Raw genomic sequence first — 24,101 nt, forward strand, 5'->3', positions numbered from 1 at the left:
CGACAAGAGAGGAGGGATAGATAGGAGGTAGAGAGGAAGAAAGCACAGAGCTGGATTGGAAAGTGGGGAGAATAGAGAGAAGCAGAAGGAACTGAAGGAAATGGCTAGCAGAGGAAGTGGACACAAAAAGGAGAGAGGAGGAAGGAGAGAGGAAAGAGCAGGTGGATGGACAGGGCTGGTCAGAAATGCCCATTTCCGATTCCACGGCAATTCCGATCTCCGCCTGTGCCAATTTCTGATTTTTCCAATTTTCGAGGAGTATTTTTCTTGCATCAGAGAATGCAAAAAAAAAAATTAAATTGATCGCAGTAATCCAATTTTTGCAGAAAAATTCTGCATTCTCTGACTGGTCCAATGCTTCCGAGTTCTGTGATTGGTCTAAAATTACAGAGTTGCGGTAAATTGGATTTCTGCGGAATGACGATCGCAAAGGCTGATTTCGGATTGTAAATTTCAATTCCGCGGAATTCAAATGAGCATTCCTAATGGACAAAATACAGAGGAGAGGAAGGGCTCCTGTGGGGCACACACCTTGGAGCTCGTGCCCAGCACATCAGAGTTTAAGAGGAACTGTAGTGAAAATGACATAATGAATAAAATCGCTCATGTTTTACAATATTCATGAATAAATTATGGAGTCAGTGTTTGCTTATTGTAAAATCTTTCCTCTCCCTGATTTACATTCTGAAATGTATCACAGGCAGCCACAGCTGTAGTTCTAAGGATAATATATAATATAGATGCGCCTCAATTCAAAAAGAAATACCGCTGCTGCGATATATCCTCTCAATCCTCATATATGCAGATATAGGTGATGCTACAGCGCTAGGTATTTATATTGTTCAGGCACAAGGCTGATAGAGGTTCCACCTACAGAGATCCCTCCATGTGGCTGCCAGACCTGTAGTGCAACTCAGTGCGCAAGAAAATAAAGGGGGATAATCTCAGTGGATAAATTCAGTCTGTTTTTATTCCATACAAAACAACAGCCAATGTACAGCAAGATCCACTTACATCCGGAGGGTCCTATGCCAACTAGGACCCTCTCCGGTATATGCACTTCCCTCCCTTGTAGTACTAAATGAGATACTTGAGATCACAGCACAGCAATGCCTGCTCTCTTCCCGACTAGTTTCGGCTTTTGTGCTCCTCTTGTAGGCGGCCTCTAATTTTGGATCAAAGAGCAAGTCTCCTATAATTGGGACTGCACACAGCCTGTTTTTGGACACCAAATTTCCATCCCAAGTTTTTAGCCACAATGCCTTTCTGGCTTCTTACAACAAGCTGTGAATTTGATAGATTTGGTTGATGCATCTGCTGTGTGTCTTCACCTTCTAGAGAACAGGACCCATATGCAATTCACTTTTTCTCCTGAGTTTTCTCCTAGGAGATAATGTTTCAACTTCTCTTTAAAATAATTTTCAACACCCTGCAATTGAAAAAGTACCAGAAATGAGGTGAAAAGGATTATCAAAATTATTTTTAGTATTTTCTTGCTTGCTGGTGGTTTAAAAAGCATTTTATTGACATGGGTGAAAATATCACCTAGGAGAAAAAGTTAATTGCATATGGGTCCAGGAATCAAAGAATCTCATATGTCTGCACTAGACTATGTCTATGCGATTTAATTGGTCCAACTAAACCAAAAGAGCGTGAGCTACACAAGTGGGAGCAGCTGCAGAGCTACAACTGGTGGCCACTAGGCTGTCAAAGACGCTAATAAATTCTGGCTAGAAAAGGCTAGTCAATTGGGCGCCAAGGGTTTAATGTAAAGGCCTGTACCCATCTAGTGATTTTGTACACTATTCTTTTGACCACTGGAGATTTTTTGAGCGACGAGTGATCGTTTCCACAATCTCACGATGTAGGTACAGGCGCCCAATTAGGCGAATTACGCTTCAGGATGCATGGTGATAAAGACCGTCAGGGTGGATAAAATCTTTAAGATCCACAAGGACTCCTGCGCAAAGTGCCACGATTGTTTGAACTCTTGTTCATGCCCATTGAGTGCTGTTGCGTGGGCCCACCCTGCCAGGGCAGGAAGATGAATCAGGGAACCTCGTTTGTTGGGAGGCGTCGCTGTGAGGTTCCCCAATCCATCCTCAGGCGAGTATTCAGCTTTAGCCATTAGGTAGGAGGGGTAGAGCGAGACTAGGGAACCAAGAAATATTGACAATACCAGGTTTTCAATATTTTAACTATCAACATAAAAACCGATGCCGTACTGAACAGGAGGTGCCGTAATACATACTCACTCTCTAGGTAAAAAGGATAAATCATTAACATTTACGACTTGAGGAAGAGGGGCATCCTGTTCTGGACATCATTCCCACAAAAGGGAAAATGTACCGGTATTTTATGGCTAGGAGAATTAGGAGTCCTTTTCTGAGAATCCCTCCTATCCACCTCAATGGAAGCATTAATAGCACTTTGAACTTGAGAAATGCAGGATTCTTTTCTTCCATGCCAATTTGTCATGTAAGAAAAGCTCTTGTTCCTTTTTCCCCTTTGATATCTGAGGTCTGAGATATATCACTTGAAAGGCCTTCAGTGCCTTTGATGGGAAACTTCATTTTTAGCGAGGCGGGTTCTCTAAACTTCTGAGTTTGATTCTCCTGCCTCCTCTGAGCTTGACAAGGAGGAGGAAGGAGAAAAGCAATGCTTGCCTACTGCTGCCTCTGCAAAATACATCTGGCAAAGGGATGGGCCCGCTTTGGCCTTCTTTATGGATTGCCAAGGCCATCCCAGCCCTACATAGATCCGTAATAGGGACAGGCAATTGCACACCCACCAATTTAGCTGTACAAGGCAGACAGGGAGCTTCAGTATAACTTGTTGATAACAAAAGCAGTGGCATAGCAATGGGGGTTGCAGAGGTCTAGAGTGCACCAGGACCCTTGGGCCCCGTAGGGCTCTTCCTCGATTGCAGTATTAGCTCTTTATTGGTCCTGTACTGGTAATGATCACTTCTATAAATGATTTGAATGATAATCATTAACAAGCTGTTCCCCATCCCCTTCTTGCCCCTCTTACTCTGTGGTTATCCTTGGCCAGTGTTGGTGCGCTGTATCAATTGTTATGTATATAGTGCTTGGGGGGGCCCAATGTAAAACACGCCCCAGGGCCCATAGGTCCTTAGCTACGCCACTGCACAAAAAGGATCTGGCCTTCAAGTGTACCTGAGACGATGGATGAAAAAAAAAAGTTTTATACATACCTGAGCTTCCTCTAGCCCCTTTCAGGCTGATCCATCCTTCACCATCCTCCGCCTGGATCTTCTACAATCTGGCCCAGTACGGATGTGCGCTCCCCCGTTGTGCTCCCATGGCCGGGAGAGATCTTTGCCTGCGCAGTAGTAATATGCAGACACAGAACTTCCCAGCGATGGGAGCGTTAAGGGGCCGCGCATGCGCAGTAAGCCTTGACTCCAGAAGTTAAAAGGCCAGATTGTGGAGGAGTAAGCCCGCGGAGGATGGCAGCGAGGGACGGATCAGTGTGAAGGGGGCCAGAGGGAGAATGCCCCAGGTATGTATAAAACTTCTTTTATACATCGTCTCAGGTTTACTTTAACCACTGTTTAATTTGGTTTGCCTTACAAACTAAGAGTAAAGAGAAGAAAGATTAGGTGCCTGTAAAAAAAAAATTAAAATTAAACAAATAAGCTTCAACAGTTGAGGACTTGAGGTAATTTTTTTTCTATTATTATTTTTTTAATTAATGTTTAATAAAAACTGCTATTGTTATTTCTTATCCCTCCCACCTTTCCTCCGCCCCCCCCCCCCCCCAAGATCCACCATCACCTCTCATAGGGATTAGCCTATGAGAGGGATCCGATTGTGAGCCACTCCTGGGGACAGCCAAGTGACAAAGCTGCCCCCTGCACAGCGCAGCGATCTACAAACGGCCTGCCGGCTCCGATTGTAACTCAACGGGGAATGCGCGCATCTCCACCTACAGGACCTGACACAATCGGCGTTAGGCGGCCCTGGGGGAGCCACTCTGTGACCGCCCATCACCGTTAGGCTGGCGCAGAGTGGTTAACGGAATAAGGTGCTCATGCCGGACCTTGATCGCTGCCAGCACTGCTTCTGCCACTGAGGAGGATGCTGACATTTTTACTTCTGCCACAGACTGCAATTCAACACATCTGTCTCTGGAATTTTTATGCTTTTAGAACAGGTGCGGCCAATTCAGAAGATCAGGAGTTAAAGTGGACCTGTCTAACCCGCTCATCTATGACTCATCACCACGGTAATTTGATCTCTCAGCTGTGTCAGCTCAAGAATCTCCTCTGCCATAGCAGAGCAGCTAATTTATTAACACAGGATGTTAATATGTCTGCTTCCATGAAAGCATAAAGTAGACACATGCAGATTTATAACAATGAAATGTTTTTCTTTAAAAGATATGCTGTTGCTTATCTTTTAGAGCAGAGAGGAAGTAATGAGTTCAGGTCCACTTTAAGATCCACATACTTCTAACCTTGGTATTTTAAATATGGACCCGCCTACACCAGCCAGACATGCTGCCAGCTAAAGAACCTGGCTTAGGGCTGGTGCACACCAGAGCGCTTCTGGAGCGTTTTTTTAAAACTCTTGCAGGGGGAAAACCGCTTGGCTAATGAAAGTGAATGGTCTGGTGCACACCAGAGCGGCTCGTTTTTTCCACAAATGCAAACTGCTGTCCTGCAGCATTTTTTAGATTTCTGAGGTGTTTCTGCCTCAATGTATAGGAAAGTGGAAAATAGTTCTGAAAAACGCTAGATCAGAGCGGTTTTCCAGGTGTTTTTGTTACAGAAGCTTTTCGGTAACAGCTTTACTGTAACAATATTTGAAATGTGTTACACAAAAACGCTCCAAAAAACGCTCGGCATGTTTAGAAAACGTCTCTAAACATGCCCAGAATCGCTCTGAAATCTGCTTCAAAAACCTCTAGCGTTTTGCAGATCTGCTAGAGGTTTTTGGTGTGTACTGGGCCATAGACGGAGAAAGGCAGCCGCACACTTCCTGAAGGGGGACCCAATCCCGCATGCACGAAAAAGAGGTGTGGGGAAATGTTGGCGCCCAATAATGGCAAGTAGAATACTGGCAAATGTACTGATATTCTAAATTTTTAAATTGACAGTTACAATAGTAAAATTCCGGTAAATAATACAGATATGTTACTACAACTAAATCTAACCCTATTCTTACACAGAACCCTCTTTATCTATGCCTAACTTTAAAGGGACACTGAGCAGTACACAAAATAAACATTTTCACTTACCTGGGGCCGCGAGGTCCCCCGGCATCCTCCTGGCTCCTCTCCTTGTCCCTCCGGCGGCTCCCGTTACTAAACCGGCGGTTTAGAGTTAGAAAACCGCTCATGCGCAGGACTGTCCCCAAGCATCAAGATCCAGGAAGAGCCAGCCCGACACCCGGCATGGGTGTCGCCGGTAACGGGAGCTGCCGGAGGGACACGGAGAGGAGCCAGAAGGACGCTGGGGGACCTCATGGCTTAACCGTGGGCTGGAGGAAGCCCCAGGTAAGTGAACATTTTTATTCTGTGTACTGCTCAGGGTCACTTTAAAGGATACCCGAACTGACATGTGACATGATGAGATAGACATGTGTATGTACAATGCCTAGCACACAAATAACTATGCTGTGTTCCTTTTTTTCTTTATCGGCCTGAAAGAGTTAAATATCAGGTATGTAAGTGGCTGACTCAGTGCTGACAGGAAGTGACTACAGTTTGACCCTCACTGATAAGAAATTCCAACTATAAAACACTTTCCTAGCAGAAAATGGCTTCTGAGAGCAAAAAAGAGGTAAAAAGGGGAATTTCTTATCAGTCTATCTCATCATGTCACATGTCAGTTCGGGTATCCGTTAAAGGACATCCGAGGTGAAAATAAACTGATGAGAAAAACAATTGCATCTATCCTCCTCCTAAAAAAATATTTTTTTAGATATCCCACAGTTTTATTTTATATTTGAATCTAGTTTTTAACTTTTTACTGTTTCATTGTCTCTGCTCTATGACACCTTCAGTGAAGTACGCCAGAGCTCAAATCTATGAATTACTGACCCTTTATCTCTTTCCTGCTCTCAGAAGCCATTTACTGACAGGAAAGTGTTTATGGCTGTAATTACTTATCAGTGAGGGTTATGCTATAGTCTGACCCAGTCCCGGAGAGAAACTGTCACTTGCATAATTGAGGTTTAACTCTTTCAGGAAGAGAAAGAAAAAAAAGGAACACAGCCTAGTTATTTGTGTGCGAGGCACTGTACATACACGTCTATCTCATCAAGTCACCTCGGTTGTCCTTTAACCACTCCCCCGTCGATGCCTAACCAAAAATTATCATTGCATGTGCTCATTTTGATGCTCATTATTGATCCTTTGTCCCCCCTCCCCCCCCCGCCACTCTGAGTGCTCGGCTGTGTCACTGCCTAGCGTTGCAGCAACCCAGCCAAATGTAAGCTCCCAGCACCCCCATAGCCACTATAGGACTCTGCTACCATTTAGCTGAACTCATTCCCTGTTTGTACAGTCCCCACGGTGCCAAATCTCAACAACCGGCACCCCCATAGCCACAAACTAGCATTGCAGTCTATGGCGAAGCCGATCTACCACAGGTACTAAAACTCCCCACTTTCCTGTCTGATGGGCATACTTATGCACTGTGCAGAAGTGCATTCTGAAAACACTGCTACACGTGTTACAGGCAAAGTATGAAATTCAGGCAAAGTGCGAAATGTCTGTTTTTGTTACGTACTTTGCCTAGGCATTCTATAGAATGCCTGAATTTATAGTACTTTGCCTGTGACATATACAGTGAATGTACAACCGACCGCCTGTAGATGTGAGTGGTGTCTCTCTCCTCCCCTCTCCTGTTATGTCTGTAGCTCTTTTTCTCTTCCTTACTTTAGTTTTTCAGTAGTACTCTTTTGTCTGTGCCTCTGCTTTTGCTTTGTCAGTCTCACCAATGGCTGGTCTCTTCTTTAGTCTCTGCCTCTGTTTTCTCACAAACAAAATCATGCTTATTTCTTGTTGCAAGTAGAGCATTGTATCATGACTCTACACTTTTTTTTTGCTGCATCATGGCTTTTCAGGCTCCTCCCCCCACTAGCCTTCAACATTTTTACCTGTGAAGGAAATTCACCTAGACCAGTGTTTCTCAACATTTTATTGGTATGCACCCCTATTAAAACCCTGTACTCACCAAGTACTCCCTAGCATTGTAAACATTATAACAAGTACCCCTTGACAAATATATATTTAATCCTAGTACATGATACTTGGTTCCTAAACCATTTCCAAGCATTTACTATTGTTTTTAATTAGCTAAAATACAAATATGGTGTTGTTTAAATAAGATTTATAAATTTTCTTAAACTCTAAATTTGTTGTTCTTGGTTAAGTGTATCACGCCTGAGTACCCCCTGGAACCATCAGAAGTACCCCCTGGGGTACGCGTACCACACGTTGAGAACCTAGGACCTAGACCACACCCAGGACAAGGTAATAACGCTTTATTGCTCATACGAGGAGACAAGATACAGCTATCCGTCAAGATTCCGTCAGGCCTCTTTCTGCTGGCAACCAGGGCCGGATTTAAGCCAAGGCCACATAGGCCATGGCCTAGGGCACCACAGGATCATGGGCGGGTGGGCAGCAGGCCATACTGGGGGAGGGGGGGTGGGGTCACCTGGCTACCTATACAGGAGGGAGGGAGGCATCAGGCTATCTATATGGAAGGGGGAGGGAGGGTCATCTGTCTTCTTATACTGAAGGGAAGGGTCATCAGGCTATCTAATCTATAGGGGGGGGGGGAGGGTTATCATGCTACCTATAATGGAGGTGGGGGGAAGGGTCGTCTGACTACCCATACTGGATGAGGGGGAGGTGTCATCTGGCTACCTATACTGAAGTGAGGCGGCTTCTGACAGTGGCCTTGGGCGGTAAAGGATACAAATCCGGCCCTGCTGGCAACAGGCCAAGTTTATATACAGTTCAATTTCTGACTAAACTCAGCCCCCCTAGACAATGATTCCTGGATTGCTCCTCTATTACCATTTCTAGTGAAGGCTGAGAGTAGTCTTACAAACTATTTCTATCATGCCCAAATCAGGAAACTATTTTTACCATGTCCATACCAGGCATTGACATGCTTTGTCCTTCAAGCTACACGGGGTGTGTCAATTAGATACAGCAATGACACATAAATGATTATAATACTAGTTTAATTATTTTTAACATTCTCCCCCCCCCCCCCCCCTGCACATGATGTCCTCAGCTTTTCTCTCTCCTCTCCACTCCCCCACCCCTGGCAGCAGCACCTGATGGCTCCTTCACAGCAGCAATTTCCCACAAACAGTCAGTATCAGCATGCATGCACCCATCATCATCATCACTAGCCTCACAGACAGGCAGAGGTATTGCAGCTGTTACAGTCAAAGTGTGAACAAAAAAAGCAGGCATTCTATAGAGAACCGGGTATTGTACACTTTGCCTGAACGACTTCTAGGCAAAGTACGTAACGAAACAGACATTTCTTACTTTGCCTAATCGCTTCAGGTATTCTATAGAATGCCTGATTTCGTACTTTGCCTGTAACATATGCATTGCTATCTATAATGTAGTGCTATCCAATCAGTGTCATTGCGCAGCAGTGGAAACCAATGCAGGTGCCATGCGTTTCTGTAAAACGGAGAAACACAACAGTGTGTTCAGGCCATCAATCAAGTATAAAGGTGAACTGTGCTAGAATGACACCATGCTCTGGCATTCCCGGGAGCCTCTGGTGATGCAATTTCTGAGAAAACAACTGTTAGTCATATGGGAACACTTCTCTGCCCACGGTTTCTAGCAATCCTCTTTCTGTCATATGGTGATCATATGTTTGCATCACATTTATAAAGGGGTTTTATAGATCTGGTGCGCATACACATTTTTCCAGCTACCATGAGTGTTAGTGTTGAGTGCAGCTAGCAGCTCAGAACAGCACAGACCTTTCTTAAAGGACACCTGAAGTGAGAGGGATATGGAGGCTAGCCTATGTATTTCCTTTTAAACTATGCAGATTGCCTGGGTACTGTCTCCTGTTGATCCTCTGCATCTAATTCTTTTAGCTATAGAACCTGAACAAGCATGCTAATGAGATGTTTATGACTGAAGTCTAACGGGATTTGCCGTATCCTTGTTTCAGGTGGGGGATTCAGACACTACTGATGCATAAAAGCTCAGCAAGATAGCCAAGCAACTGGTATTGTTTAAAAAGAAATAAACATGGCAGCCACCATATACATCCCACTTGCAGTATCCTTTAAAGTTATCCAAACAGCTTTTTTTTCCCCCTGCAGTTTGTCCTGGTTTCAAATAGCTGTAGGAGCGGCCATCCCCCCCCCCTTCCCTTTTGTATGCCCTTCTTTATGCAGGGGAAGGTGTGAATGTAATCAAGTGCGACTCTCTAAACTTATTGAAGTACAGTGTCCGATCATAATTACAGCAGTCCTTATCTGCCTGCTCTTTCTGCGGATGGCGGAATGCAGAAGAGCAATGAAAGCCTCTAACAAACATTTAAATGTAAAAAGAAAAGGTATATTGGACTTTTTTTTTGTAATGAGCCACATTGTTGGTATGCACTTTTAATGTGCTATTAAGATGCAGCTTAGAAGAGGGAAAAATCGGCACTAGATGCACCTGGCAGCCTATGGCGGGGTGCTGGTGGCCAACTCACTGTGCCTCCGGTAAGAAAGATCCACTCGAAACAGAAAAAAAGGCAAGTTCCGGGCACCAGATGCGTTGCAAAAAGACACCACTTAATTTCATCCCACCAAACAAATACACATCACGGTTGGTCTGACAGCCATTTCGCAAATTACTTGCTTCCTCAGAGGAAGCAAGTAATTTGCGTAACGGCTGTCAGACCAACCGTGATGTGTATTTGTTTGGTGGGATGAAATAGAGTGGTGTCTTTTTGCAACGCATCTGGTGCCCGGAACTTGCCTTTCTTCTGTTTCGAGGCTATTAAGATGCACTGGGTGCTAAAATGGTGCTCAGTTCACTTTAACTCAGTCATCAAAGAGTGTCGCCCTCATTTTTGGTTATTCAATCTTACTGTGGAAAAAATGATTTTTACTGCAGAGTCTGTGCAGTAACTGAAGCGTGTTGACGAGGTCAATAGTCTGGAGCAATGACAGCCGCTTCTGCCTGGTGAGGTCGAGCTCTGTCTCCCATTCACTTGGATGAGGACATAATGGGTGCTGGACGGCTCTGTGGAAGCAGATGCCGCTGCTGCAGATCACTGGCTCCCGACAGGCTTTCTGCGTCTGTAATAAAACAGATTTTTGTTTTTTACAATAAAAGCCTGATTTAGCAGGTGAGACCTGCTATATTATACTTCACTTACAGAGAACCCAGGCAAGTCATGGAGAACCAGAACTACTAGGATTAAAATAAAGCTAAATCTCAGTTTTTAAAGTGAAGCAAGCACCATTTTAGCACACAGTGCATCTCAACAGCACCCTAAAAATGCATGCCAATAATGTGGCTCATTAAAGGGAACCTTAACTAAGAGGGATATGTATGTTTCCCTTTTAAACAACACCAGTTGCTTGTCAGTCCCGCTGATCTCTTTGGCTGCAGCAGTGGCTGAATCACACACCTGAAACAGGCATGCAGCTAATCCAGTCTGACTTCAGTCAGAGCACCTGATCTGCATGCTTGTTGAGGGGCTGTGGCTAAATGTAGTAGAGACAAAGGATCAGCAGGAGAGTCAGTCAACTGGTATTATTTTAAAAGGAAAAATCCATATCCTTCTCAGTTTAGGTTCCCCTTAAGGAAGCCCCAGGTAAGTATGGAACCTGAGACACTTCTCGGCTCAGTTTCTCTTTGGCAACATGTGACATGATGAGATAGAGGATGTGTATGTACAGTACAAAACTTATTAATAACCAGGTTGTTTATTTTTTTTATGTTGCTGCCTGAAAGAGTTATGGCCCATACTCACGAGTGACATTTGTCGCCGCAACACGCGGCGCGCGCGTGTTGCGGCGACAGGTCGCCCGTGAGTATGGGTTGCCGCACGCGCGCGCACCCTGAACTGTCGCCCGTCGCTCATGTCGCCAGGCGATTGAAACTTTCAATCGCATGGCGACAGTAGCCGCTGCCCCCCCGCCGCAACTGTCGCTAGTCCGCGTGAGTACGCGGACTAGCGACAGCAACCTCCATTGAGGTTTATGGAGCTTCCGGCGGGGGGAGGAGGAACGTCGGCGACAGCTTCCGCCTTGCCGCTGGTCCCTCTTCCGCGTGTGTACGCGGAGGGACCTGGAGAGAAGCTGTTGCCGGCCTGTCGCCCACACGCTCACGTGTGCTGGCGACAGGCGATTTTTGCAGCCCGTGAGTACGGGCCATTACTTTTCGGGCATGGAAGTGACAGCTATTGTCAAACCTTGTGGGGAATATAGTAAACATCACTGATAAGCAAATTACAGCCATAAAAGTTTTACTGGCAGAACTTCTGAGGGCAGGGGAGAGATAGAAAAAGGTCAATAGTTCATGTATTTTTAACTCTGTGACACTTAATAGACTATCACTGAGCAGAGACAATAAAACATTCAATCTACTTTGTAAATGTTTAAATATAAAATAGAAACATTTTAGGAGTTGGAGAAAATATACAATAGTTTTTCTCATCAGTTTATTTTCACCTCAGGTTCACTTTAAGATAAATGTGAAATTATCTGTAACCGCACAATTTCACCATTACTTCTTTTGCGTGGCTGAATTTTGCGGTCTGAGATTTGTACACACATGGGAGCTGCCATCTTGCTGGTAAGGTCAGAAATATGCAAAGAACAGGGAGAATTTGCAGCATTAAAGGCTGCAGTGCTTTACCTCAGCCTGTCAACTGAAACAGTTAATTGTCAGAGAAAAGCGGTTTCTTATTTCGGCGTATAAGACAACCCCCCAACCTTTCCAGTTAAAATATAGAGTTTGGGATATACTCGCTGTATAAGACTACTCTTCCAGCGCACACCAAATCATATACTGGTGCTCTGAATGAATAGATACTGGTGCTGTACTGTATGTGGTACCCACTATATAACAGTATACAGGCAATTGACTGGTTGGATTGATCAACTCTACCTCTACATAAGCGGATTGGTCAGCTCTCCTTGTCTACTTGTTTATCGGAGCGGTATGGAAGAATAGATCACGCTGTTTCACCCGTCACCTCTTTCACCCGACTGGCTCGCCCTTGTATCATATTTACCTCCTTCTCTGCCTCCCAGATCTCGCACATGTGCGCCTGCGCCGCTTCACTACAGTCCTCAGCAGCAAGATCTGAGAGGTGGTAACAGGATAAGGCAGGCCAGATGGGTAGAAAAGGCGTGTTTTATGGGCGCAGTGCGATCCCTTTCTTCCATAACCAGGGCATCCCAGACCTTGCTGAGTGAGCGATGAGCTCCCCCCCCCCCAGCAAATGCGGCGACCACCGAATCTTCAGCACCTAGTAATTAATCATTAGCATGTTGCGTATGCGCATTACATATCAGCATCACGTAAACATCAGCATGTCCTGGACGCGCATCGGCTATCAGCATCATGTATCATCCGGCATCAAAGACACCCGGCGTATAAGACGACCCCCGACTTTTCAGAAGAATTTAAGGGTTAAAAAGTACGCCAGAATATACAGTACTTGTTTGTCAAATAAAAATGTAATATACCTCAGTGGTAGGAGCACTCTGTGACATGTATTAGCTCAGTGTGCCAAGACCCAGCTCAGGTGCTTCTAAGAGCTGATACACAGTCAACAAAATGAGGGTTGGCAGTGGCACCACCTTAAAAGTAATTATAGGCTCTTTATTAAAAAAAAAAAAAACAAGAAAAAAACTGTATAAAACCATCTAAAAGGTCACAGCGACAGACTGCTGTTTCAAAGGAACAACCTCCTTCTTTGTCACGCTGTTATAGGATATCAGCAAGTGTTCTTATACAGAGTCTGCACTGCAACAACCACCAATCAGGTGCAGCAATGCATGTCAGCTGACAGCCTAGTGGACCTGAGAGAGAACTGCTCATGCATAGCCAAATGAGAAAGTGTCCTACATACCATTCACCAATCTCCATATGTGAACCAGCCTTTAGCCAAGGCTAGGGGGTGAGGAGACATTTCTAGCCTGGGGCAACAAGAAACGACCTTGGTTAGCACTCTCTCTTGCTCACAAGAAAGGACTCTAGGTTGTGTTTCCCCCCCAGGCCAAAAGGTTCCAGTCCTTCCCTGATGGGAGGTAAGCCAGGAAATCAGAACTAAAAGCAACACCAAAGCACCAAAAACAGCCACGCCCTCTTTTATATAAAAGCTTGGGGAAAAAAAAGCCAGAGAACCTCCTACAAAGACCTCAAGGAACCCTGGAGTTCCAGGTAACCCTGTTTGAGACAGCCTGCTTTAAGCTTTGTGGATTGACATTTATTAAAGTAAGCCCAAGGTGGGTTTAAAAAAAATGAAAAAAAAAGTAGGCTACCTGATCCAGGAGCGGTGGCAGCTCTGGAGACCCTGCAGGAACGCCCCTGGCGGGTATTTTGAACAGGAAATCCCTCTCCCTGTGCATACCACCGAGATAGCGACAAATAGTTGCAAATCTCGGGGGCTATAGCGCGGGGGGGAGGGGCAGAGAGTGGCGGTGTGGGGACACAGAGGCATGTCATTAGGCAGAAAACATGCCTTTGTGTCCCATCTGTTTCCCCCCCCCCCCCCCAATCTGCCCACCTCAGGTTTTCTTTAAGGTATTTACCTCACAAGTCAGTTATTTACCTCACTAGTCAGTAATTGTAGCTCTCCATGCGATAACAGCCTCAGTGATCGACATTTTATAAAATGTTTGGTCAAATCAGCTGTTTTCTGCTTTACCGAATGTGGTAAGGCTTTGTGGATTGAAGCTCTAGTGTGTAGACCAATATGTTATGTTGATTAGGGTTCTAACAGATGGCATCTGGACCAGCATCATTCATGTTAAGTTTGACTCGCATGGGATCACATCCAGCATAAAAAAATTGCATTTTCCGTGTAAGGTTCGCTTTACCATCTCCTCATGGATGTATTTTAGGAAATGCTACAAAGCTGCGGGCCCCACGCTGAAGAACAAGGAAGAGTGCATTCATCTATCCCGCCTCTCTCATCTCACCTGTAAGTGACAGGCAGGCATGACTAATGATAGGCTTCCAGAAAATTATCTTCAGGGCTTCTGGCCTCCACTTACGTTGTGAAAGGTTATGCACAGTTCATTTCTGGAGTTTATGCATGAGGCAAGCACTTCCCACGCTGCAGCACTGATGATCCATTCTCGGTGCTCACACCTTGTACAGCTGCTGCGTGCAATCAGGAGACTCGGCGTTACTTCAGGAAGATGAGGGTCTGTCCCTTCTCTGTATGTGAACAAACCGCGGCCTGTGTACAACAAATGAGAGAGAAACAGGATTTCATAGAAAAAAAAATCTATAGATGAGGACACGTCACTACAAATCACTCCTTTTCAGCCTGGTATAGACCATGCATTCTTCACTTCATATCCCAGTGATCAGATCCATATTCAGATCTGACATCGAGCAGATATAGTAGAAATCTAGCGAACACATGTATGCAATTTTTTTCAAATTCCAATCATATTTCCGATTGGGTATTGATTTCGAATGAATCAAAAGGACTTACATATGGAACGATAGGCAGTGTTTTTCTAGTATATATTCTAGCAGGTCTGATCTGCTTCCAAACAAGAAAGATCGATTTTGAGCTTGGGATTTGTCTTCTCTGGCAATCAGTAGGCTGTATATACAGTGGGATGCGAAAGTCTGGGCAACCTTCTTAATGGTCATGATTTTCCTGTATAAATCGTTGGTTGTTACAATAAAAAAAATGGCAGTTAAATATATCATTTAGGAGACACACAGGGTGATATTTGAGACTTGAAATGAAGTTTATTGTATTTACAGAAAGTGTGCAATAATTGTTTAAATAAAATTAGGCAGGTGCATACATTTAGGCACTGTTTGTCATTTTGTTGATTCCACAACCTTTAGAACTTATTATTGGAACTCAAATTGGCTTGGTAAGCTCAGTGACCCCTGACCTACATACACAGGTGAATCAAATTATGAGAAAGAGTATTTAGGGGGGTCAGTTGTAAGTTTCCCTCCTCTTTTAATTTTCTCTGAGTAGCAACATGGGGGGGCTCAAAACAACTCTCAAATGACCTGAAGACAAAGATTGTTCACCATCATGGTTTCGGGGAAGGATACAGAAAGCTGTCCGTTTCCACAGTTAGGAGGAAATGGAAGACCACAGTCTCAGTTCAAGTTAAAGGGAACCCTAACTGGCTGGGAAAAAATAATTCACTTACCTAGGGGCTTTCCCAAGCCTCCTGCAGCCGTCCTGTGCCCGCGCCGGTCCTTCGGTGCCCTCCGCCGCTAAGTTTCGTTTTCGGACGACTGCCAGTCGTCCTCGGGCAAAGCGTCATCTTCTTCCGCATTCCCCGTCGTAAAGAGCCGTAAAACGCGTCCGCATGACGCCAAACACGTCATGCGGACACGCTTTACGGCTCTTTACGACGGGGAATCCGGAAGAAGATGACGCTTTGCCCGAGGACGACTGGCAGTCGTCCGAAAACGAAACTTAGCGGCGGAGGGAGACCGGAGGGCACCGAAGGACCGGCGCGGGCACAGGACGGCTGCAGGAGGCTTGGGAAAGCCCCCAGGTAAGTGAATTATTTTTTTCCCGCCAGTTAAGGTTCCCTTTAAGGCTCAAAGTGGCAGTCCAAGAAAAATCTTGGATAAACAGAAACAACGAATGGTGAGAACAGTCAGAGTCAACCCACAGACCAGCACCAAAGACCTACAACATCATCTTGCTGCAGATAGAGTATTTGTGCATCGTTCAACCATTCGACGCACTTAACGCAAGGAGAGTCTGTATGCGAGAGTGAATGCAGAGGAAGCCTTTTTTCCGCCCACAGCACAAACAGAGCAGCTTAAGGTATGCTAAAGCACATTTGGACAAGCCAGCTTTTTGAAATAAGGTGCTGTGGACTGATAAAACTAAAATTGAGTTATTTGGGCATAACAAGGGGCGTTATGCACTGAAGAAAAACAACACAGTATTCCTAGAAAAACACTTGTACAGTAAAATATGGTGGTGGTTCCATCATGCTGTGGGGCTATGTGGCCAGAGCAGGGACTAGGAATCTTGTCAAAGTTGAGAGACACATGGATTCCACTCAGTATCAGCATATTCTGGAGACCAATGTCCATGAATCAGTGACAAAGCTGAAACGGCGCTGGGGCTGGATCTTTCAACAAGACAATGACCCTAAACACGGCTCAAAATCCACTAAGGCATTCATGGAGAGGAACAAGTACAACGTTCTGAAATGGCCATCTCAGTCCCCAGACCTGAATATAATTGAAAATCTGTGGTGTGAGTTAAAGAGAGCTGTCCATGCTCAGAAGCCATCAAACCTGAATGAACTAGAGATGTTTTGTAAAGAGGAATGGTTCAAAATACCTTCAACCAGAATCCAGACTCTCATTGGAACCTACAGAAAGCGTTTAGAGGCTGTAATTTCTGCAAAAGGAGGATCTACTAAATACTGATTTAATTTATTTTTTGTGGTGCCCAAATGTATGCACCTGCCTAATTTTGTTTAAACAATTATTGCACACTTTCTGTAAATCCAATAAACTTCATCTCACTTCTCAAATATCACTGTGTCTCCTATATACGATATTTAACTGACATTTTTCATTGTAACAACCAACAATTAACAAGGTTGCCCAAATTTTCTCATCCCACTGTGTGTATGTATGTATGTATATATATATATATATATATATATATATATATATATATATATATTTATTTGCGATCAGATAATTTTCTCAATCAGAAGTACGTAGGATCTGAAGTGAAAACTGCATGGTGTGTGCCAGGCCATAGGTATTGGAACGGCTCATATTGGCATAAGCAAATCACATTAAAATAAGGATTACTATTTATGCATTTAAGCGATTGATGTAGCACTAACATATTGTGCGGCACTTTACAGACCTTGACATTTGTCCCCCGCCTTCACACTACTTCACAAAGTAATCTTCCCCACCTAATGTTACCCTCCTACCCACCCAGTGGCACCCTCCTCGCCCTTCTTCTCCACCCAATGGTACCCTCCTCCCGATCCAGTGGCACCCTCCTCCCCACCCAGTGGCATCCTCCTCTTCCTTCCTCCCCACCCAATGGCAAGCTCCTTGCCCATCCTCCCCACCCAGTGACACCCTCCTCCCCACCAAGTGTCAACCTCCCCCACCCAGTTGTACCCTCCTCCCCGCCTAGTGTCACCCTCCCACCCAGTGTCACCCTCCCACCCCACCAGCACCTAGTGGGGGGGAAAAGTTTGATGCATTTATGTCCAATGTAACATTTGCTGCATTTCATATATGTAGGGTAATGTATGTGCATTTCATATGTCAGAAGTATGGTTTGTCGCATTTCACATATTTGCTGCATTTCATGTGTGGGAGGTAATGTTTGCTGCATTTCATGTCAGAGGTAATGTTTGCTTCATTGCTTGTGCGGTAGGTAAAGTTTGCTGCATTTCATGTGTCAGAGGTATTGTTTGCCTCATTGCATTGTCGGAGGTAACATTCGCTGCATTTATTATTTGATTGGTCATAGACACTGCATTTGCTGCTTTGGGGCTATTGTTGCAGCATTTGGCATTTTGGGGGCTCATGATTACTAAATAGTATACCAATAAATGCACCAAAAGAAACAATGATGGGGAAATTGATATATTTCACTGGCCACTTTATTAGGTACATCTTGCTAGTACCGAGTTTAACCCCCTTTTGCCTTCCGAACAGCATTATTCTTCATGGTATTCCTCACAGATTTTGGTCCACATTGACAATATACAGTTTCTGCAGATTTATTGTCTTGCACATCCATTATGAGGATCTACGGTTTTACCCCATTATGAGGGAAACTGCTTTCTTATGTGTTTGGGGAACATTGTCCAACTACCTTAAAGTGAACCTCCGGACTAAAAACCGACTCAGCAGCACTGAAAAGGCTTGGTGTTTCTTTAACAGTTTCACAGCATCAGAACTTTGTTTCTCTTTTACAAGCCTTATTTTTAGCTGCACAGAAGAAAACTGCCCGGGCTTTTTTCCCCTGATGCTGGGCAAAGCATGATGGGATTTCTGATGTTTTTGTTCTAGTTCTGCTGTTTTGGTGCAATTTTTTTTTTTACATTTTGAATTTGACATTTGAAGCCTAGCATGTGCAGCTGGGAGGGGTAATCAGGACACAGGACAGTTGGAACTGTGTCTCCTGCTCCTTGTCCCCTCCTTTCAACCAAAAAGATGGCTGCCCCCATGACAAAGATGGCAGCCTCCATGCATCACAAACATTTGCCTGTTCTTTTAAAACAGGGTGGGTAAGAGATTATATTACCTATCTATTCTAATTAACATAACTAATGTAACTTGATGACAGTATGTTTGTTTAGGCTGAAGTTCCCCTTTAAGGCTTCTTGCACACAGGGACGTTACAGGCGCACGTTAGTGCAGCCTGTAACGCTCCCCCAACCCACAGCAATGTAACACAAGTGGGCTGTTCACACTTCCCAAGTTGCGTTACATTGTAACGCAGCAAAGTGCTGCATGCTGTGCATTCTAGGCGGCTAAGCCGCGTTAGACTGTTTGCACATGCTCAGTCATGTTGGGGAGGAGGGGAGAGCGGAGGGGCACATTGCTAATTAATATTCACTGCACTCAGTGACGTGCAGTGTTTACTTCCTGGAGCGGCCGCTCTGTGCGGCGATTGGCCGGGCGGGACCACGTAATGCCGCATGCGTCCAAGAGTACGCATCACGGCATCACGGACGCCAGAGTGAGCTGCACAACGCGGCTCACTCCGACGTCCACACCAGAGAGCACCAGGCGTTGCGTTAGGGGCACGTTATGTGCCCTATAACGTCCCCTAAACGCAACGTCCTGGTGTGTCACTAGCCTAAGGGATACTTTGCCTGTGTTTTGGGAGGAAACTCATGGCACACTGCCTTAGAGTTACACCGTTAAATTACAATTAGCTCTGCCCTCATCATGTCATAGCCACACCCATTTTTGTGCCATGTCGTGCTTTGCACGCCACACTCACTCCTTCCCCTTTTTTGAGGAGGGGGGTGGGTGTCTGTAAATAATCAGCACTGGGTGGCACATAACCTATCTACGTCACTGACGAGGGTCAATTTTGAAGAAGCAGATTAAGGGATCAGTATATTTTTAGAAGTAAAAATTCCTCTCTATCTCTCTCTCTCTCTCTCTCTCTCTCTCGTCACAAATGCAAAAAAAAAGAGTTGCTTTTTATGTTGGTAGATGGGGAATTTCCTGAGTTCTCTCAGGAGGAGACAGCTGTATTGTGAGTGTGTTGCATCAAGAGAAATGAAGGAGAAAAGTGATACCAATAATGTGATTTCTGTGAACTTTCCAGTGAGTGCCCCTCCTGCCTCCTAGACTTATAAAGAGATCATAATAAGTGGAGAACAATGAACAGACCTGATGCATGGATCACAGATGAGTGAGTAAAGCTCATGTTACACACAGAGATGGGAAGTGTGGAGAATAAGGGATGTAGGGAGAGGTATATGGAATCTAGATGAAAAACAATTCCTATATTTGTATAGCACTTTTATCCTGTCGGACTCAACGTGCTTGTGAGGCCGCCACTAGAGCGCACTCAGTAGGTAGTAGCAGTGTTAGGGAGACTTGCCCAAGAACTCCTTACTGAATAGGTGCTGGCTTACTGAACAGGCAGAGCTGAGATTCGAACCCAGGTCTCCAGTGTAAAGAGGCAGAACCCTTACCCAATGAATATTGTATACTACCCCACCTCTCGTGCCCCCCCCCCCCCCCCACATTAGATTGTAAGCTTGCAAGGGCAGGGCTCTCTCCCTTTTGTATCTTGGAATTTGTTACACATAACATTCATCATCTTACTTTTGTGACTGTGATTACCAGTTCAGTATTTTATACCATTTCTGTATTTTGTACCAATCTTGTAGATTGGTGTACACCATTGTATGTATTATTATGTACCCCACGCTTGTTTATTACTTTTGTACAGCACCATGGAATATGTTGGCGCCTTATACTGTAAATCAGTAATTAAAAAAATATATATATATGGATAGGGGATTGAAATCAGTAATTCATTATATTGGCACTATTGGTCAGGGAGCAATTTGTAATGAGTTTTAATCAGCTATCCTTTATGCTAATCTGTTTCGCATACCACTATGTATTGTATTTCCTGGGAGTGGGGGTTGTACGAATCACTGACACATTGCACATTTATTGCTTTGGGCTATGTGTAGAAGAACAATGTGCCCAAAATGTGATTTCAGTGAAGGGTCAACGGTAGGCTGCCACTACCTGATCTACATAAATCTGTGCACAAAATCTGCCCTACCTGCATCTCAGAGCTTGTTCACAGGTATACACCAGGCCGTCCCCTGCGGTCCTCCAACGGCCTTCGTCTAACTGCCCCACGCATTTCCTACTCCTATGCGTGCCTGCAGGATTTCTCAAGAGCAGCCCCCACCCTTTGGAACTCCCTTTCAGAGCCCATCAGACTTTCGTCCCTCCTTTAACACATTCAAACAAGACTCAAAACTCACCTTTTCAAGATGGCCTGCCCACCCCCTACTATACAGTAACTCTCTAATGAATACTTATTCCATAGCCCTACCTAGTGTGTTCATCTCCCCTCCCCTTAGATTGTAAGCCTTTGGCAGGGTCCTCCCTTCCCTAGTGTATTCTACATGATCGTGTGCTCATTTCCAATGACAGCCTCATACTGGTATTACTGGGCCTACCTAACTAGCCCAAAATCACATGATCATGTACTTTGTACTGTCTGCCTTGGGTAGCCTTGTCCTGTGCTGTATAACCTTGTTACATCTCTCATCCTTTGTAACATTGTATGTATGTTTTGTACATAAAATACAATAAATAATAGCAATACATGCCAGCACAAAACATGGCAGAGACACATACTTGCCACAAAAGTCTTTTATGACATGGATAAGTTGAAGCTGAAGCTCTGGATGCCTCTGTAGCCACATCTGCAGCATTGTGGGGTGCCGGGGATCCCCCTCTAAGAAGATATGCCTGGAAATAAAGTAAAAAATATATGCACACTTACTGTAAATAATCAACTGAGCGTAAACCGCCTTCCCCCCTATTTCCAAAAATGTCCATCATGGTAGTGGGAACTCTAGCCTTTTTGCTATCTGAGGTGAGCTTAAAAATGGACATACTCGATACAATTAAATGATCCAATCTTACAGCAATTCAATTAACCACTTCAGCTCCACAGGGTTTTTTGCTTAAAATCCAGAGCAATTTTCACATTTCAGCGCTCCTCCCATTCATTCACCAATAACTTTATTGCTACTCATCAGATGTAAATGATCTATATCTTGTTTTTTTTGCCACAAATTATGCTTTGTGAGGGTGATATTTGCTTTTAGTAATTATGCTATTATCTGTGCATTTTAAAGGGAAAAATGAGAAAAAAAAAAGAAAAAATACACTATTTCTCCATTTCCATGCACTATAGTTTTCAAATAAACAATGTTACCATAGGTAAAACCCACACATTGTATTTGCTAATTTGTCCTGGTTATCTCAACATTTAAATAATGTTCCTAGTACAATGTATGGCGATAATATATTAGTTTCTGGTTTGTGTTTTTTGTTTTCTCATTGTACTCTATCAGTAATTAAAAAGCCCTTATCTTCATGATTAACAGTAATACACTCTCATGGCATACATATTTTAAAAGCTAAGTCCGTAGGGTAACTATGTATTCTCTTTTCAATGATGTCACTTTTGTTTTTTTTTACTAGTATTTATTTAGGGGTATAGAGTACATGTAAATAACAGTTTTATTGCTTTTCATTCAGTTTGCCGGTAAAAAAAATCACATGACTTATCCCTCAGTTGTCAAACACCACAAAATCTATTCTCTCACTTGTCACGGTTAAAATGATACCCTATATACATAATCAGATAGCTTATTGGGCATACAGCACACTGTTTACCACAAGTACGCCTATCTACTCCCCTGAGATTCAAGTAAAGTTTTGTGGGGAGTAGATAAGCGTAGCAAGGGAGGTAAAGTGGTTAAAATAATTAGTTCTACAGACAAATTGACAGCTTTTTTTTTCATTTGTTTGCAAAATTGAATTTTCATTTTTTTTTTTCAATAAAAGTCGATCAGGAGTGGTGGAATTTTCTGATCAATCTTTACGAAAATTGTCAATTTTTATGAAGATTGTCAATTTCTTGATTTAAAGACCCAAGCAATTTTTTCATTAATTTGTTTTCATAATTTAGGACAAATTTAATAGATGTGTATGATCCACTGGTCAGATTTTCCAAATGTTACAATCAGGAAAATTGATTGTAATTCTTGATTATAAAAAAAATAAAAAATTGTGTGTGCCCACCTTTGAAGTGCACACCATACGAACCAATACTGCATGTAATATTGGCAACGCAAACTTTGGCTCTGATGAAGCTGGGAATCAGCGAAACGTCTATCAGGCCATTTGTTCACTCCTTTGCTGTATTTCTCTGTACCTGACTGGTATAAAGTCGATTTAGGGCATCCCTGGGGCCCGGCCTTTGCTTCTTGTTATCTGATACTCGAAAGCTACCTTGGCGGTGAGCACGGTGACAGCTCTGAATCCAGTGTGCACTTGTGACCAGTCTGCATTAGGGTGCCAGTCACTATTTTTTTTTGGTTATGTACAGTCCTAATCCTACCTAGAATTAGTCTGTTCTCTTTTTTTTCTCACTGTAAGTGCTAAGGCTTGAGTTAAAAAAACAGTCCGTTCCCGGATCGGAAGGGAATGGATCCAATGTTAACCTATGGATCCGTTCACATTTGTCCGTTTGAATGGATCCGTTTGTACGATCTGCTGAATGGACCACAAGTTTGCTGTTGGACCAATTTTTCCGGACCGCTGAGCCCAGCGGAACATAAACAGATTCTGAAGCACTGCACTGGGGGCAATGAGAAAATGGAATGTTTCTTCACACTAGTGAAGAAACAGACTGTTCTAAGGGGCAAAATTCACTTGGGGGTGGTGGTCCGGGGGGAATGGGGGGGGGGGGGGGGGGTAATGGGGAAATGAAACTGAAGCAGCGGAGGGCAAACGTAGTGAAAATGGATCCGATCGACCGGTAATCATATCAGTTTTCACTGATCCGTTTGCCACCTAATGCGAGTGTGAACTGGCCAGGCCTAAGAGTCTAGAACGCCAAATGTGTTTTTGCAATCTCACTGTTGGTAACTCTTAAACCTTGTACAGATGTTAGATGAAAGTCGGCTGGGGGTGGGGGAATAATGACCACATCTGATGAAAATTTTGTGAGAATACAGCGGCCCCAAACGCACGGCCAGCAATCAGCCCAGCAGATCGATTTGGTTAAAAGCAACGTTCTCTCCACTCACCCCGGTGGTGCAAGTCACTCAAGCATATCTCAATCTCTGCCCCCCCCTCCTTCCCCCTCCACATAGCAACAGAACACATTGCTAGACACGTGCTTGAAAGAACAAAGAGAAATCGAGAGCCCGATATGGTGCAGTATTGTTAAGTTGGTTGTGGTTTAAAGCAAAATATTTAGATATACTCACAAATATGGGTTACCCATAGGCAACCACTTCAAGTGCAGGTGGGGAGTATTAGAACCTGACCCCACTCAGGTTTTTAAGATGTCGCGCTCTGTAGATAGGAAACGGGGTAGCACCCCTCCACCGAGGGTGGAATCAAGATTTCAGCAAGGCTTGGTGTACAGAGGCGCCAGAGTAGGATAAAAACATTTAAAAACAGTCTAAAAAAGGGGGGATGTTCAGGTGGACTTACCTCCCTCGAAAATATAGAACTTTTTTTTTTATTTACCTCCACTTAGTGCAACGCGTTTCGCAGGTGTGGTCCTGCTTCATCAGGCAAACAGGAGTATAACTCAATAGGTCTAAATCAGGCAT

The 24,101-nt window shown here is 44.1% G+C and overlaps 1 protein-coding gene across 6 annotated transcripts in view; it reads right to left on the bottom strand.

Annotated features, from left to right (window-relative positions):
* Window positions 1–24,101, bottom strand: part of HEMK1 (HemK methyltransferase family member 1) — a 114,058-nt gene that overhangs the window by 20,925 nt on the left and 69,032 nt on the right. For 4 of the 6 annotated variants that reach the window (XM_068252995.1, XM_068252997.1, XM_068252994.1 and 1 more), the window contains 2 exons: window positions 21,100–21,213; window positions 14,061–14,440 (listed from right to left, as the gene is read on the bottom strand). In XM_068252995.1, the coding sequence (XP_068109096.1) occupies window positions 14,392–14,440; window positions 21,100–21,213 (163 nt within the window). In that variant the 3' untranslated portion in view covers window positions 14,061–14,391. Of the gene's footprint in view, window positions 1–10,015; window positions 10,317–14,060; window positions 14,441–21,099; window positions 21,214–24,101 lie in introns of those variants that run through there. The other 2 variants (XR_011023941.1, XR_011023942.1) reach the window with 2 other exon arrangements.

Source organism: Hyperolius riggenbachi, chromosome 9 (genome assembly GCF_040937935.1).
Source record: "Hyperolius riggenbachi isolate aHypRig1 chromosome 9, aHypRig1.pri, whole genome shotgun sequence".
Lineage (NCBI taxonomy): Eukaryota > Metazoa > Chordata > Amphibia > Anura > Hyperoliidae > Hyperolius > Hyperolius riggenbachi.